Source organism: Balaenoptera acutorostrata, chromosome 7 (genome assembly GCF_949987535.1).
Source record: "Balaenoptera acutorostrata chromosome 7, mBalAcu1.1, whole genome shotgun sequence".
NCBI classification, from domain to species: Eukaryota; Metazoa; Chordata; class Mammalia; order Artiodactyla; family Balaenopteridae; genus Balaenoptera; species Balaenoptera acutorostrata.
The window spans coordinates 29,147,355-29,164,315 of record NC_080070.1 but is presented as its reverse complement, the minus strand read 5'-3'; the positions used below and the strand labels follow the sequence as shown (position 1 = coordinate 29,164,315).

The window sequence follows — 16,961 nt, the reverse complement described above, 5'->3', positions numbered from 1 at the left end:
TAAAAGGATTTAAATATTTATCCTATGTTCAAGTTGTTACAATGCAATAAGAGAGGCATGTATAAGTATCTATAATACAAAGTAGAATATCACAAGCTTTTGGGTATGCTAGGGAATTATACATTCCTCACGGATTTCCCCCTCTCCCACCATACTTAAGAAAAATGAGTGAAGGCAGGAGCAGAGCAGGCTTTGTGGAGGAGGAATTTCTCTTGATTCTTTAAGAACAGAGAAGGGGGATTCCAAGTTAAGAGAATAAAGTGAGACAAAATTAAAATTCAAGAAAATACAGGGTGTAGATGAGGAACAGGGAGTGCTTCGGCTCACCTGGCACAGAGGGGTGTGTAAAGAATCGTCACATGGGGAAGAATATGGGAAAGAACATAGAAAGGCAGGTGGGGGCCAAGCTGAATGCCACAGGTGTTGAAAGCCTAGCCAAGGGCTATGAACTTCATTCTGTTGACAGAGGAGCCATATTTTTTTTTCCCTGTTCAAAGTTGGGTCATGATGAGAACAGGATGGTGCTTCAATAATATTAATCTGGCAATAAAAACATGTAGGATTAGAAGGGAGGAAGCAGGTGAGAGGTTCCTCTCATGCTCCATATGAGAGGTACTGAAGTTTCCAGCTACGCAGATGGTTGTGGAAGACAAGGGCAGACACTGCAATATAATGGAGAAAGTAGCAGTACCAGATTACTGTTTGGACTGGGAAGGCAATAAACACGAATGGCTCCTGGTGATGAGTCAGAAAGCTGAACATACATAAATAGAAGCAGGTTTGAGATGAGAAAAAAATAGCACTTTGAACCTGTTGAGTTTGAGAAGTTTCAGATTCAGCAGTTTGCCATGGATGTAGAGTGGAAAGAAGAGCTGACCTACGTGAAAAGGCTGAAAGACAGGGAAACTCAAAATAAGCATAGTGAATCTGTGTTTTTATCACTGCAGTATTTTTCAATGCAACAATCCTAATAGCATCCGATTTCTCAAACAAACCAGGGCAGCAAACCTATCTATATTTTTCAAATACTATTCCTCTTGGTACCATACCATGTACATAGCGAGTGCACAAACTTCTGATGAGGCTTCGTAAAACAAGATGTCAGCCTCGTTCACCTGGAGACCTTCACATAAGAATCATGAAAACACTTTGCAAACAGGAAATGACATCATTTAAAAACATTTAACAAGAGAGGCCTTTCTACCAGTTTGTAACAAATAAGGGAAAACACTTTGCAAACAGGAAATGACATCATTTAAAAACATTTAACAAGAGAGGCCTTTCTATCAGTTTGTAACAAATAACTAGAATCATCACTGCCACCCATTACACAAGTAAAATCTTACTAAGACAATGATCAATTGGACCTGCTCTATCTAAGGTAATTAGGGAAAATGGAAAAAAGAAATACTTTTTTCTGGTCTTAAACAAAGAGGGTTCAGGATATTATGACCCCAATAATCATCTTAAAGTGTCAAATTCACAGGATACTCTTCGTAAGCATACAGTCCTTTTTATTCAGCCCTTTCAAATTGCTTTTTTTTAAAAGTGCTTTGTAAAATGTTGTTCTGACCACCTACCAGAAGAAATCGGGATTTGTGGGCCATACATTTCTAAAAGTCCAAAAGCAATAAACAATTAAGAACCAAGTCTGATACTGTGAGCCTGACACATAGTAAGGTAAGGGCTCAATAATTTTTTTTAAACTAAAATGATTCGATATACTAAATAGAAGGAATTTCTTGACTATATAATATTCTTCATATTAGCTGATTCCCTGAAGTTTTCCTATTAACACCACTTTCTTACTTTCTTGGTTCTTCTCTTAACCCACTCCAATCAGGTTCACTCCCAACCACTCCATAAAGTCCTCCCTTGCCAAAGCCAACAGTGGCTTCCACTTAACAGATTCAAGGGTCACTTCGTTGTTGTGTGGCACAGGTAAACTCTCTCCTTGCAATGTCTTCCCATGGCTTTCCTGACACCACACTTTCTGGTTTCCTCCCTCCTCGCTGGCTCTTTTGCCTTTGTGCAGCTTCTAAATCCTGGCATTCCCAGGCCTCTCTGTCATGGGCCCTTTTTCTTCTTGAGCCCCAGACTCTCCCAGTATCATTTCATTATGTCTCATGACTTAAATTAAAATACTAACATTATCAATATGATTTCCAAATCTTTATCTCCAACTCTGACCTCTCACTGGAATTTCAGACTTGTATATTCAGCTACCACCTGCCATCACATGGACATCTAACATTCTTATTTCATCAGGTACACAACAGACCTTTTGATTCCCTCCGCCCCCTGCCACATATGCCCCTGCCCCAAAATACTGCTCCATGAGAAGAGGGACCACAATATATGGAGAGCCTTGATCAGTGGCTGACCAGAGTAGGTGCTATATTGAAAGAACACCCTCAGCAGAGATGCCCCATCAGACCACAATTAACAGAAATGCTGCATCAGATAAATGCTGGAAATGTAAATGGGAGACAGCCATCAAAGGATACTATCTTTTCTATAAAACGTGAGTGAGAGGAATGGGTGGATGTTACTCATAGTTCTAGAGAATGGTATGTCTTAAACTACAGACTCCAGCTGATCCCTTTTTCTGCTTGAATTCCTGGGCTTTCATCATGTCCCTTTTAAGGCAAGTAGGTGGTCTAGTGTTCTGACTCAGGCCAAAGTTCCCAAGCGTGGGAGCACAGAGGAATTCCGAAGCACAATACAGGGCACGGATCCAAGAGGATGTGAAGAGACACCCAGGTGAAATCCAGTAGTCTAGGAACTTCACAGGCAACACAGGAAAACAGGACCACAGTAGGGCAAGGAGCAGAGCCTCATGACTACTCAAAACATTAACATGCAGGTCCTGTTCCACTTCTTTTTTAATAATGCTGGGCCACGCCCACAGGTGGGCTGAGGCAGGGGATGGGCCACATGCAATCCATTCTTTAGACCACAGAGAGTGATCTTTCCAGAACCCCAACCTGTTCCTGTCATTCCTTGTCTCACAGACAACAGTGTTCCCTATCTCGTGAGAGTTCCAAGCCCTTCCAGCTAGCATGTGAGGCCCTTAACATTCAAGTCCTTTCCTAACTCTGTAGCCTCATCTGCTACTCCACCAAAACACACGATGAATCTCCCGTAGATTCCAAGCCATTTCATTCTCCTCGTGCCTTTGTAAGTGTTGTTTTCCTACAGTCCGCTGAACTTCTACGCATCTTCCAAAATTCAGGAATTGTCCTTGTTAGAACCTTCGTTAAAGTTCCAACAGAGGATTGAGTCTCCAGACTTCCAAATCATTTCTTCTTCTGGGCACAGAGCTAGACTGTTTCCCAGCCTCCTCTATACTTAGATATGACCATGGCATGAAGACCTCAGATGAACTGTCAGGCCAGGGGTCCTTAAGCCTCAGCATCACATAGGAAGCTTTTAAAAAATAGACACTTAGGCCCCACATCCAAAGACTGTTTCACTTAGTCTGACGTGGGGCCCAGGTAGCCAGTGGTTTTTAAAGCTCCTCAGGTCATTCTAATGTGGAGCCAGGGTGGAGCATTAAAGAAATCCACGCAAACTATCCAGTATCAAATTAAGAGACTGTCATCCACGTGCTTACATTATGCCCTATACACACCCTCAGAGACACACTGATTAAGTATACCATTCATCACATTTTATTTACATACCTGTCTCCTGACCACATGCAAACACCTTAAAGGAAAGAATAAAATCTTGTCATTTTTGTATTTTCATTGCTTCACCCAGTAACTGATATTTTTAGAAGGTATTCAATAAGCATTTTTCAATGTATAAAATATATTTATCACATATATTTCATTTTAATTTTGATAGAATATTTTCATTAACAACTATGAAAAACTAAGAACAATATTCATATTATTATAGTTGGAACAGTAGATTCATATAATCTTTTATTCATTAATAGATGAAAACAGGTCATAAAGTGCATTGGCAAATACACTTTTCCCTTCCATTACTATTACAAAAATGCCTGATCTCTGAAGATTTGTGTTCTCTTATCATTAAAAAAAAAAAAAAAATGTGGACATGCCAGGATAAAACCCTAATTTCTATAGGCTAGATCTAAGTAAAGAAGAAAAGTCTAAAAATAAATGCATGGAATATCTGACTGTAGCCTATATTTTTATCTGATGAGATTTGGGAGAAAGCAGAAATAAGTTAAAACATCTTTAGAAGAAACCTTACTTAGAAATATTTTTATGTAGTTCCTCTACACGTAGGCCAAAGGTAAAAAAAAATAATAATAATGCATAGTCAAATGAAGCAACACTGATAAAGGTTATAACTTGATTTAAGAATATAATACAGCTATATTCACAATTATACAAACAATTTTTATGGATTAAAGACCTAAATGTAAGGCTAGACACTATAAAACTCTTAGAGGAAAACACAGGGAGAACACTCTATGACATAAATCACAGCAAGATCCTTTTTGACCCACCTCTTACAGAAATGGAAATAAAAACAAAAATAAACAAATGGGACCTGATGAAACTTAAAAGCTTTTGCACAGCAAAGGAAACCATAAACAACATGAAAAGACAACCCTCAGAATGGGAGAAAATGTTTACAAACGAAGCAACTGACAAAGGATTAATCTCCAAAATATACAAGCAGCTCATGCAGCTCAATATCAGAAAAACAAACACCCAATCCAAAAATGGGCAGAAGAACTAAATAGACATTTCTCCAAAGAAGACATACAGATGGCCAACAAACACATGAAAGGATGCTCAACATCACTAATCACTAGAGAAATGCAAATCAAAACTACAATGAGGTATCACTTCACACCAGTCAGAATGGCCATCATCAAAAAGTCTACAAACAATAAATGCTGGAGAGGGTGTGGAGAAAAGGGAACCCTCATGCACTGTTGGTGGGAATGTAAATTGATACAGCCACTATAGAGAACAGTATGGAGGTTCCTCAAAAAACTAAAAATAGAACTGCCATACGACGTAGCAATCCCGCTACTGGGCATATACCCTGAGAAAACCATAATTCAAAAAGAGTCATGTACCACAATGTTCACTGCAGCACTATTTACAATAGCCAGGACATGGAAGCAACCTAAGTGTCCATCGACAGATGAATGGATAAAGAAGATGTGGCACATATATACAATGGAATATGACCAGCCATAAAAAAAAAAAAACAAAATTGAGTTATCTGTAGTGAGGTGGATGGACCTAGAGTCTGTCATACAGAGTGAAGTAAGTCAGAAAGAGAAAAACAAATATGGTACGCTAACACTTATACATGGAATCTAAAAAAAAAAAAGGTTCTGAAGAACCTAGGGGCAGGGCAGGAATAAAGACACAGACATAGAGAATGCACTTGAGGACACAGGGAGGAGGAAGGGTAAGCTGGGACGAAGTGAGAGAGTGGCATGGACATATATACACTACCAAATGTAAAATAGATAGCTAGTGGGAAGCAGCCACATAGCACAGGGAGATCAGCTTTGTGACCACCTGGAGGGGTGGGATAGGGAGGGTGAGAGGGAGGGGATATGGGGATATATGTATACGTATAGCTGATTCACTTTGTTATACAGCAGAAACTAACACACCAATGTACAGCAATTATACTCCAATAAAGATATTTTTAAAAAATAAAAATTTTTAGAGAGGAAACTGATTCAATATTACTAATCAGATTCAAATTTATTTAACTGAAATCAGATTCATCAATTATATATCATGATACATTTATTTTAAAAAATAGAAGTGAATATGTATATAAATATTATAGCTAATTATTAACTCCAGAATTTCAAAAGTCAGGTATTATACGATCCAATCAGTCTTAAGGTCTTCAGTTGCTCCTTGCTGTTTCCTAAAACATTACCATTGCCATTTAATGACATTCACTTGAATACTTCCCTCAAACATTTTGAGATTTAAAATTACACTCACAGGAAAGATATACCTTGCTAACAATCATTTCCTCAGCTTTATTTCTCTGATTTGCAAGTGATTTTTGTTATCAAATGTAACTGTCTCTGTAGAATGTGCTTTTATATTTCTGCCAAAGTAGACAAATTATGTTAAAATGTATTATCAATCACATGATACTAGTTGAGAAAAAAGATGACAGCAGTGAAAGGCAGACACCAATTTCCTCTGAGCGATTCACATGTCTCTCTTATTTTCCCTTTACACACCGTGAAAGGGGGTCTTCAGAACAGAATGCCTCATGGTTCCTGCACTTCCGGGGGAAGACTTTCACAGTGAGAGGGGCAAGAAGCACAGCAACTGCCTCTGTTGATTTTTTTAAAAATTCCTAGACCTCAAGTGCTTAATCTCCAAAGCTTGAGATTTCTAGGGGAAGGGAATCATAAACCTGAACACTATACTTTTTAACCATTCATAAATATTCCTGCTTATTCCTTACAAACACACAACCAGTTCTGTAATATTACTTAACACAGTTCTTACAGTCTTCAGAATATAAGGAATTTGGTGAGGGCAGGGGGAGCGGTATTTAGAGAGGAAGGTTCCAGGTAACTTTGCTTTGACTCTTGGGTAAACATGGGTGAAACTTTCTTCCGTTAATGGAAGGAGACTATGAAAGATTAATGAAGATTGCTTTCGGCAGAAAAGATTAGGATCTAGATGGCTGTAAAATTCAGTTAATCAGTCCTCTTAAAAGGTAGAAGGAGGAGAATGACAGTATATACGGTACTATGTATTCCACTACTCAGACTCTGGTCATTTAGGATTGTGTGTCTCTGCAATCTACAAGAGCCACACCCACATGTGCTAATGTCACCTCAAACCACAGCCCCAACCCAGCCCTCCTTATACTAGCAGCTCCCCCCAGACGCCAGGGGCTGCTTCACATCTCGGCATCAGCACATGCTCACCCCTCCCCCCCCACAGAATACTTAGCATCTTCTCATCCTGGTAACCCTCTTCATGACACACCTGAAGATTACACAATTCTCCCCAATACTGCATTCGCCTCAACCTCAAGAAGGTAGCGCCAGGGACTTACCACGCCACTGTGGCATTTACAAGAGTGCTTCCTTTGAAAAAAATTAAAGCTAGCAAATAACTAGATCTCCTTTCTATGTTACCATCTGTATTCTCTACATGATTACAGAGAATGGGCTAATGAACTGATTTAAACATAGTGTACCACGCTTTGTCATATTTTAAAATAATCTTTAAAAAACATTTCATTTCTGTTCAAGGAAAGCTGATTCATTACTGGTACCACTTAAGTAACAATATTTTAATTCAAAAATATGTGAGATAAAAATTATTCTTAAGACTATAAAACACATAGCTTTAATATCAACTAACTTCATTTCTCTAAAAGTATGATTGTATTTATTTGAAATTCACTGCATTTCCTTCAAGTTATTCTGAAATTAAACTCTCTTCTGACAGACTGGGCTTCTTTCACCCATGTTAATTTAATATCCTGATTCAAGTAAATGATGGTTAGCAATTTCAGATTCTGGTATTGTTATGTTACTCATTGTAGAATGTACAGTTTGCGCTCTTTTTTTCATCTTTTTTCTTAGTATTTTGTTCTGTGAATGTGCACCAATGCAAACACAATATTCTCAAAGCAAAGAATCCAAAATCTGACAGGCAGTTTCAATAGCACAAGAACTAATCCATGATATATGTGGGTTGTACTTGTTTTTCTGATAATATGCAAATAATTTTTCTTTCAATTATCCCTGGTTTCATAACTTAATTGTTATACATGCTATCTTCTAAATTAGTGCTTTTAAGAGTTTCCTAAAGGAAACTCTTAAATGCCTTAATTTTGAAATTAATAAGTTCTTGGCTCTGACTGGAAGTAATACAAACACCTATGCTTCTTCAGAAGACGGCTTCCTGTTTTTCCATTCTGGATGCTAAACCTACAGCTCTGGGACAAGGGCTACAAAACCATGTGAGGCTCCTGCCAGCTTCAGGTGGCAGCCCTGGCACTGCTCCCTCCTCATTCACGTCCTTTCCTTTCCGAGTCCCCAAGGGCTGTCTGTCCGTTGCCAATCTGCACATCTCAGCAGAGCAGCTTCCTATCCTGAGCTTCTGACCCTGAAGCAACAAAACATCTTTGAGATTTCCTAGGAGAACACTGTTGGCAAAAACAAGGGACCAGACAGGGTAAATAAATACAGAAGCAAGAATTTTACAGTGAGCAAGAGCCTCAAAGCCTTTCCTGAGACACAGGGAAAGTGGAGTAAATTCCACCAACATGTACCTGGAGCCAGGTGCCCGCAGCTTGGCTAGCTTTAAACCAAGCTGCTTCCCCGACCCCTGCTCTACTAATTCCTCTCCTCACACCATTCCTTCCCTGTAAAGGGCAGGCTATCTTCTGTGATTTCTATAGCCTTTTCTTTTTTAAACTCTGTTGAAAGACAACAAAAGAACAAACAAGATAGACAGGTCCTCGAGGGGAAAAAAAGAACCTCAGCTATTTTTCTCAACAATCCATTTTCTTAATTTCTGTAAAATGATTCTTATTCCAAAGGAAAGCTCTTCCCTTACTTATGAGTATTTTTGTAATTTCTTTAAGTTAATCAAAAAATCTTTAAGCTTTTCTTTCAAATCTCAGAGCTGAAGAGAACTCTAGTTTCAGCTCAGATACGTAAAGAGCTTAGGAGAAGTCATGCCTCCTGTCTTCACAATAAACAGCTGGACAAGCTGAAAATCAATGACTTTTCTTCACTTATGAGAGAACTGAGCTTTCAGGGCAAACCACTAACCCAATATCTGGAGACACAGGAAAAACAGAGAGTTACTACATTTAAAGCAGAAATCAGTGGGTGCCAGAAATATAGAACCACTTATTTGACTAGTAATTTGGACAAACTACTGGAAGCTGAGTGCAGAGAGTGAGAAACTCCTGGGGTTGTAATCATAAAGGGGCTTCCACACTTTCCTGGGCTTTCTTCCAGTAACCCCACCAAGTTCTCATGGTAAGGATCCAAGAAGGTTCCCCATGTGAACCCGGCAGGAAGAGGGGAAGAAGAGCCACTGTTACACCTCCCAGAGTCTTCTCCCTAACAAAGGGGAAAAGACTTTGTTAGAAGAAAACGCTGAAAACTTATTCCAGCTGGAGGAGGAGAAGGCTGCCCTCTGCAGTCCTTTGCAGCCTTCCTGTCTTGTCTATTTGAAAAATAATAATAATAACAAAAAACCCAGCATGAACAGGAGACAAGGCTTCAAGGAAACAAATGGGGGATGCTTTAGCCAGGGAAGGAAATAAGGGATGTGGGTGAGAAGGAAAACAATACTCGGGGACAAAGGTTAGAAACACTTCTGCAAGTTACAGCCCTGAGACACAGGCCCACGGAAAGACTGAGACTTTACCAAATGGTAGAATGAACACTCCCTTCTCCCTGGCACCTTACCACAACACCAGCATCGCTCCAGAAGAACAGCCGATCGCGGTTAAAGAGCCGCAGATACAGACTCTCTGAAGAGGAATACTTAGGGAAGCCCAAAGTCAAGACAGGAGAAAAAGACAAGGACACTAGAAGAATGTGAAGCTTCTTGTGCCTGTGGCTACAACAAACATTAAACACAGCCAACCTCCCAGTCAGATTAACGTAAATCCTCACACTAAAGGTAAATATACCACAGTTTCTCTTACCTGATACAACATGCCTGGCTCTCAACAAAAAGTTACAAAGCATGCCAAAAGCCAAAAAAAGAAAAAGGAACACAGTCTGCGGAGACAAATCATGCATCCAAACCAGATTAAGATGTCACACAGACATAGTTAACTAACAAGGAATTTAAGTAACCGTTAATAATATATTAAGGGCTGTAATGGAAAAAGTTGAAAACAGGCAAGAACAGATGGATAATATAAGCAGGGAGGTGGAAACTCTTAAGAAAGAATCAAAGGAAATGCTAGAAATCAAAAACACTAACAGACAGGAACAATGCCTTCGATGGGCTTATCAGCAGACTTGCTGATTCTGAGGAAAGAATCAGGACACTTGAAGGTCAGCCGAAACTTCCCTCTCTGAAATGCAAAGAGAAAGAGAACTAAAAAGCAAACAAAAAACCGAAAAGAACATCCCAGAACTGTGGCGAGTAACATAACTAGACATAACAAATATAACTAAAATACTGGCAGGAGAAGGTGAGAATAGGATATAAGGAACGTTTGAATTAATAATGGCTGAGAATTTTCCAAATGTAATGACACACACCAACCCCTAAATTCAGGAAGCTCAGAAAATACTGAGCAGGAGAATATCAAAAAAACTCATACCCAGGCATATCATATTTAAACTGCAGAAAACTAAGCCAAGGAGAAATTATTAAAGGAAGCCAGAGGACAAAAAAACAAATAAAACATCTTACAGAGAATCGAGGATAAGAGCTTGATCGGACTACTCATCAGAAACCACACAAGCAAGAAAATGGAGTGAAATCTTTAGAATGTTAAAAGAGAAAAAAAAGCTAATTCTATATCTAATGAAATTATCCTTCAAAGATAAAGAAGAAACAGAGAATTTATCAGATATACAATAACTGGGGGAGTTCATTATCAGTAGTCCTGCCTTTCAAAAAATGTTCAAAGAAGTTTTTCAGATAAGGAAAATGATGTAGGTCAGAAACTTGGATCTACATGAAGAAAGAAAAGTGTCAGAGAAAGAATAAATGAAGGTGAAATTATATATATATATATATATATATATATATATACACACACACACACACACACACACACATATATATATCTTTTATTTTTCTTATTAATTGATCTAAAAATTATCTGTTTAAAGCAAGAGTAGTAACAATATGTTTGGTGAATAGAGCATATTATAGGTGAAATGAATGACAGAAATTTCACAAGGGATGGGAGGAAGGAATTGAGAATTCTCTATTATGGGAGAGCTGTACTACACTTGAAGCCTTATGGTGTTATTTGAAGGTAAGCTTAGATTATTTTAAAATACATATTGTAAGCCCTAGGGCAATTACTAAACACACTTTTTAAAAAGATAAGTAGTACATCAAAAGAGAATATAAAATGGAATCATATAAATGTTCAATTAAAATTAAAGAAGGCAGAAAAAGGAGGGGAGACAAAGAACAAATGCAAAAAAGAGTCAACACTTAAAAAGACTGCAGAATGTGATCCAACTACATCACTTTATATACAAATGGTCTAAACACACCCATTAAAAGACAGAAATTGCCAGACTGGATTAAAAACAAAAACAAAAACAAAAACCAGAGGTAATATGTGCTGTCTACAAGAAACCCACTTTAAACAAAGAATCAGACAGGTTAAAAATAAACAGATGGAGAAAGATACACCATGCTAACCCTAATCAAAAGAAAGCTGAAATAGCCATATTAGTTTGAGACAAAGTAGACTTCAAAAAAAAAAAAAAAAGATTATCAGGGACAAAGAGGGACTTTATATAAAGGGGTTAATTCCACAAAAAGACATAACAATGCTAAATGTGTATGAACCTAACAAAGCATCAAGAAACATGAGGCAAATACTGATAGAACTGAAGGTAAAAATAAACCCATTATTACAGATAGAGATTTGAACTAGAAGTATTGGGTTGGCCAAAAGGTTCTTTTGGTTTTTAAGTAAAAATAAAAGATATGTTTTTCATTTTCACCAAGAACTTTATTGAACAACATATTCACTGTTTTTGTTCCACTACCTTCTGCCATTTTTCAGGCAACTTCATAATTCTATCTTCCCAAAACCTTTTATCTTTTTGAGCAAAGAACTGTACCAGATGCCTTTTACAATCTTCCAGGGAATCGAAATTTTTTCCATTAAGAGAATCCTGTAAAGACCGAAATAAATGGAAATCCAAAGGTGCAATGTCTGGTGAATATGGTGGAGGAATCAGAACATCCCAGCCAAGGGACTTCCCTCATGGTCCAGTGGTTAAGACTCCGCCTTCCAATTCAGAGGGTGTGGGTTCGATCCCTGGTCGGGGAGCTAAGATCCCACATGCCTTGAAGCCAAAAAACCAAAACATAAAACAGAAGTAATATTGTAACAAATTCAATAAAGACTTTAAAAATGGTCCACATCAAAAAAATCTAAAAAAAAAAAAAAGAATTTCCCAGCCAAGCTGTAACAGTTTTTGCCTGGTCATCAAAGAAACATGTGGTCTTGCATTATCCTGATGGAAGATTATGTGTTTTCTGTTGACTATTTCTGGATGCTTTTCGTCGAGTGCCACTTTCAGTTGGTCTAATTGGGAGCAGTACTTGTTGAGAATTAATCGTTTGGTTTGCTGGAAGGAGCTCATAATAGAGAACTCCCTTCCAATCCCACCATATACACAGAAGACCAGCCTTTGGTGTGGTTGGTAGTGGTTCACTTCGCTTGCCCCACGATCTCTTCCGTTCCACATTATTGTACAGTATCCACTTTTCATCACCCGTCACAATTTGTTTTAAAAACAAAATGTTTTTGTTACGTTTAAGTAGAGACTCGCATGCGGGCATATGGTCAAGAAGGTTTTTTTCGCTTATGTGGAACCCAAACATCAAAGCAATGAACATACCCAAGCAGGTGTAAATGATTTTCAACGCTTGATTTGGATATTTTGAGTATGTCGGCTACCTCCCATGTGGTATAACATTGATTGTTCTCAATTAATGTCTTGATTTGATCGCTATCAACTTCAACTGATCTACCTGACTGTGGAGCAACGTCCAGCGAGAAATCCCCAGCAAAAAACTTTGCAAACCACTTTTGACACATTCAATCACAGCACCTTCTCCATACACTCCACAAATCTTTTTTTGCATTTTAGTTGCTTTTTTACCTTTCTTGAAATAATAAAGCATAATATGCCGAAAATGTGTTTTTCTTCCATCTTCAATATTAAAATGGCTACACAAAAATTCACCAATTTTGATAAGTTTTTTTTTAAATGCATGCTGCTATGACAGCTGTCACAATACAATCTAACAAAACTGTTTTGAATGAAGTTAAAGACAACTAAGCACTACTAGAGCCATCTGACAGAAAACATCGAATGAACCTTTTGGCCAACCCAGTATGTTCCAAATCACAGAGGACAGAAACCAGGAGGTCAAAACCCTTACTGTAGAAGTGATCTTTAAAAGTAAACAAAAGATTAATTTTAGTACATTTTGAGTAAATAAACAAACTCGTAGGTCCACAGGAATTTATGTTATGACCCTGTAGCATTCAGGATAAATTCTACTGCATTTGTAATAACTTATTTTAGAGGTCTACCTGCTCTATTAAGACTTCAGCACATAGAGAACAAATATTTTATTTAGTTAAGGTTGGTTTCCCCAACACCTAGCAAAGTTTTTGGCTTGAATACTCAGTAAACATCTACTCAATGTCTGAATCTGAATTTTACTAATAAATTATGTTCATCAATATTTAACTATACAAGTGAGCTACTGCTGCATTAAAAATACAAAGTCCCAGTTGTGTTTCTTTTACAATGGAAGATTTTGGCTGTACAGTCATCCTCCAATATTATCAAAACCACCACCTGGTTTAATAATACACTAAAAACAATTATAGTGAAAGCATGAATTGTTCACAGGGTTAAGGTTCCACATTGCTTTTCCATTAATTAAATCTGCTAATTTATTCATTGGAAATGATTCACAAATTAGTAATGCAAAGTAAATGATACACATAGAATACAGAAATTGAGAAGTAGATTAGCAAAAAGATTTAAAATAAATGTAAACATATGTACATTATAGAAGTGTGACTCTTAATGAACACAGGAATTTTAAAATGCCAGAATTTTGTCAATTTAAATTGTATATTAGGGCATAGTTAAATAATTTATAGCTCTAAAATAAGCAAACAAAATACAACTAAGGAAGGAATGCATTTAGACAAATCATAGGATCTAAAGATGAAAGACATGGAACAAACATGATATTTTATTCAGTTTTTCATATGTATGATTAAAATAACAACTGAAGAGAAAATAGATTATTTACTCTGTCACCTCTAAATTACCTAGTTTAGCAATCTTCTTCAATTCATTTCTATCTGGCTGAGTTAAAGAAAAAAATTTTGAAATTTCAGTCACTTCCATAAAACTCTGAAGATGAGTATCATACCTTTATGAAAAATTATTCTGCAGTGAGGAATACCTGTTTATTATAAATTGCCAAGCTTCTTCAGATAAGAGACGATTTTCACTTTACTATTCAGGGCATGCCCCACACACATACACCCAATAGGTACAAATCTGATGTCCTAAAATAGGGCACATGGAACAATTACTTACTGAATAAAATGCACAGATATTCTTCTCCTATCAAATAATTCTTTCAAAGCTTCTTCCAAATGTCATTATTTGACATATTAAAATTCGATTTCACTCACCTTTTCAAACAAAGTGATTAGAGAAAGTAAAGTACATCTTCATAGGCTTGTAAAGACTTGGTGTTCATTCTGTGAGTCAGGGGAATAGGAAATATCAAGATCACTTACCTGACACGCATTATAAAGAAGCTGGTGTTCTAGTTTTTTAATCCCCAAAATCTGCTGAAACATTTCATAGAGTTGTTCCTTGCTCAGAATAAGTTCAGAAACAGCGCTTAGGGCCATTCTGTTTGGCTGTTTACACAAGTCCTCTTCACCCCTGCAAATGGCATCATATTTGGCTATCCAGGAGCTCAGCACCGTCTCTTTGCTCAAGCCATCAATTTCTGGCAAACTCCGCACACGTTTTTCTATGTTTTTCTTAAACACCTCTCTGAAGTCATTAGCAGAACACCCTCCACTCTGAACCATTCTGGCCACTCGATCACTCTTCAGAAAAACCTGAAAACAAAACAAAAAACAAAAGAGAACAAAAACCCACTTACAATTAGGCATGGACACTAACACCAACTGCTTTTAGGAATCCAAGAGTTATCACACCAAACATTCCACAACGGTTCAAATGTTTCATAATATGCACTAACTAATGACAAACTGGAGGCTCCAAATCATCTCTCTTAAAATGTTGAAATGTTTAGGAGAGAAAATAATGAGTCTTGAGGAACTTGTAAGATGATCCAACCTTGACCTACACGCTCCCCACCTGAAGGTCATGGGGATCTCTACAACTGAAACCCTTAAGAGTTGATTGAAAAGGTAATTGGAGATATGAACCCAACTTCCCAATGTGTACTTGGGAGTTCTGGTTAGTTCTTCAGCAAGGAGAAGGTCCCTTATTGTTTGAAAATCTGAAGGCCAAAAGTGTGGTAAGTCTAGTATCCAAGTCAATACCCTCCGGGTATAACTGTTAATCAAAACTACTCCACAGCTGGGGGTACACACCTGTCCCTACCCCTGACTTCACTAGCTCCCCAACTCCTCACACACTTCTCATAGCTGGGAAAAATCGATGATGAGAAAGCAAACTCTAAAACTTTTAGCTGTCCACTAATATCAAGTAAGAAATAAAACACAAACGATGACAACCAGGGAGAGAGACAGTTTTGAAATGGGTAGGAAGAGATGGGTAATAAGTAATAAGGTCATACTGTGCAAGGGACATCAGACTTGGCCTCGAATCTCTCCTTTCTTCTAAGTCACAGACCCAAATATCAACAAGTATCAGCCAAGATTCATGAAACATCTATTCTGTCATCAATATTCCTAAGAATCCTCTATGGGTCATATGAGACTGATTTTATTCCTGTTTTCTTCCTATAATAACAAAAACTTCTTCCAAAGAACCTGTAGGACTATTTAATGCAGCCCCCATGAGTTATATCTGTTGTTATGGCTTATGGAACAAAAATTCATGTCAATCTTTTCCCTAAGAACTGACTCATGATACTGAGGTACTCCCAAATTATGACCCCACTATTTGCTCTAATGCTACTACCATGTCTGTCTGCATGTGGGCAAACAGCATGTGTGGTCTGTGCAAAGCAGCCTCATTTGTCCCAGTGACTGGCATCTCAGCTACCAGGTCCCAAACCTTTTCCCCACTTAATTTCTCCTCTTTTCAGACCATTCGTACAAAATATTGTTTCCTATCTTTGCTCAATGGCCAGAGAGGATTTCTGACTCTTGAATATTTTGGTTAACTAACGTACTGAATTAGGAGTGGTGAATTTTACACTAGGCAAAGATGCATGACATATACACACAGTGCTTCCTCTCTTTTTACTAGCTGTGGCTCAATTACAGTCAAAAAGACTCTTATTTTTTACGTTTCTAAGCCAAAACTAATTCTTAAGCCCCAAGTATAAGAATAGTGTCTTTAATTTATTTAGATGAAGGAAAATAAAATTTAGATATTTAATATTTTATCTAAAAATGCTATTTAACTACCTCTAAACACACAGGGGTCTCTCTCCATCTTCTTTCTCAGCCTCATCTAATTGCACTACTCTTGTTGGGCACTAGACTTCAAGATAAATGTTATACGGACATAATTTTTCTAATTTCCGTTACAGCTGTATCTTGTTAAATGGGAACGTACGGAGGCCCAGTAGTCAGAGGGGGCGGGCTGCGCCAGTCGTCAATCCACTGCTTTCCAGGGCTGTCTTCCTGTGGCCTTGCCACTGGTACAGTTTTAGAGGGTGCTGGAGGGACATTGGAGGAGGAAGGGCCCTGGTTCCCGGTTCTCTTCTTATACCTGGAGGCACGTGGCACCAATCCCCGGGGCAGCTTCTCTTCAGACCCCAAGGATGGCTTCGCAGGGCGCGCCCACACTGGCAGATTCCCGGGCAGTTGTGCAGTGCAGCACTGCAGAAGGCAGGCTCCCGTGAGTCCTACCGGCGCGGCACTGCAGTGAACTTGCCTGCCATCCGGTAGGATACACCACATCTTCTCCAATGAGGTCTGGACCCCAGCCTTTTCCAGGTTTGCTCCTTCCTTGAGTGCTCTGCTCCCTGTACCTGCTACTCCTATATTCTTTAGTTTCCCTTGCCCATTGT

At 38.2% G+C, this 16,961-nt stretch overlaps 1 protein-coding gene across 14 annotated transcripts in view; it reads right to left on the bottom strand.

Moving 5' to 3' along the window:
* CADPS2 (calcium dependent secretion activator 2) overlaps positions 1-16,961 on the bottom strand; it is a 545,377-nt gene that overhangs the window by 335,848 nt on the left and 192,568 nt on the right. For all 14 annotated transcript variants that reach the window (XM_057549848.1, XM_057549852.1, XM_057549849.1 and 11 more), the window contains exon 3: positions 14,515-14,847. In XM_057549848.1, coding sequence (XP_057405831.1) covers positions 14,515-14,847 — 333 coding nt within the window. The remainder of the gene's footprint in view (positions 1-14,514; positions 14,848-16,961) is intronic.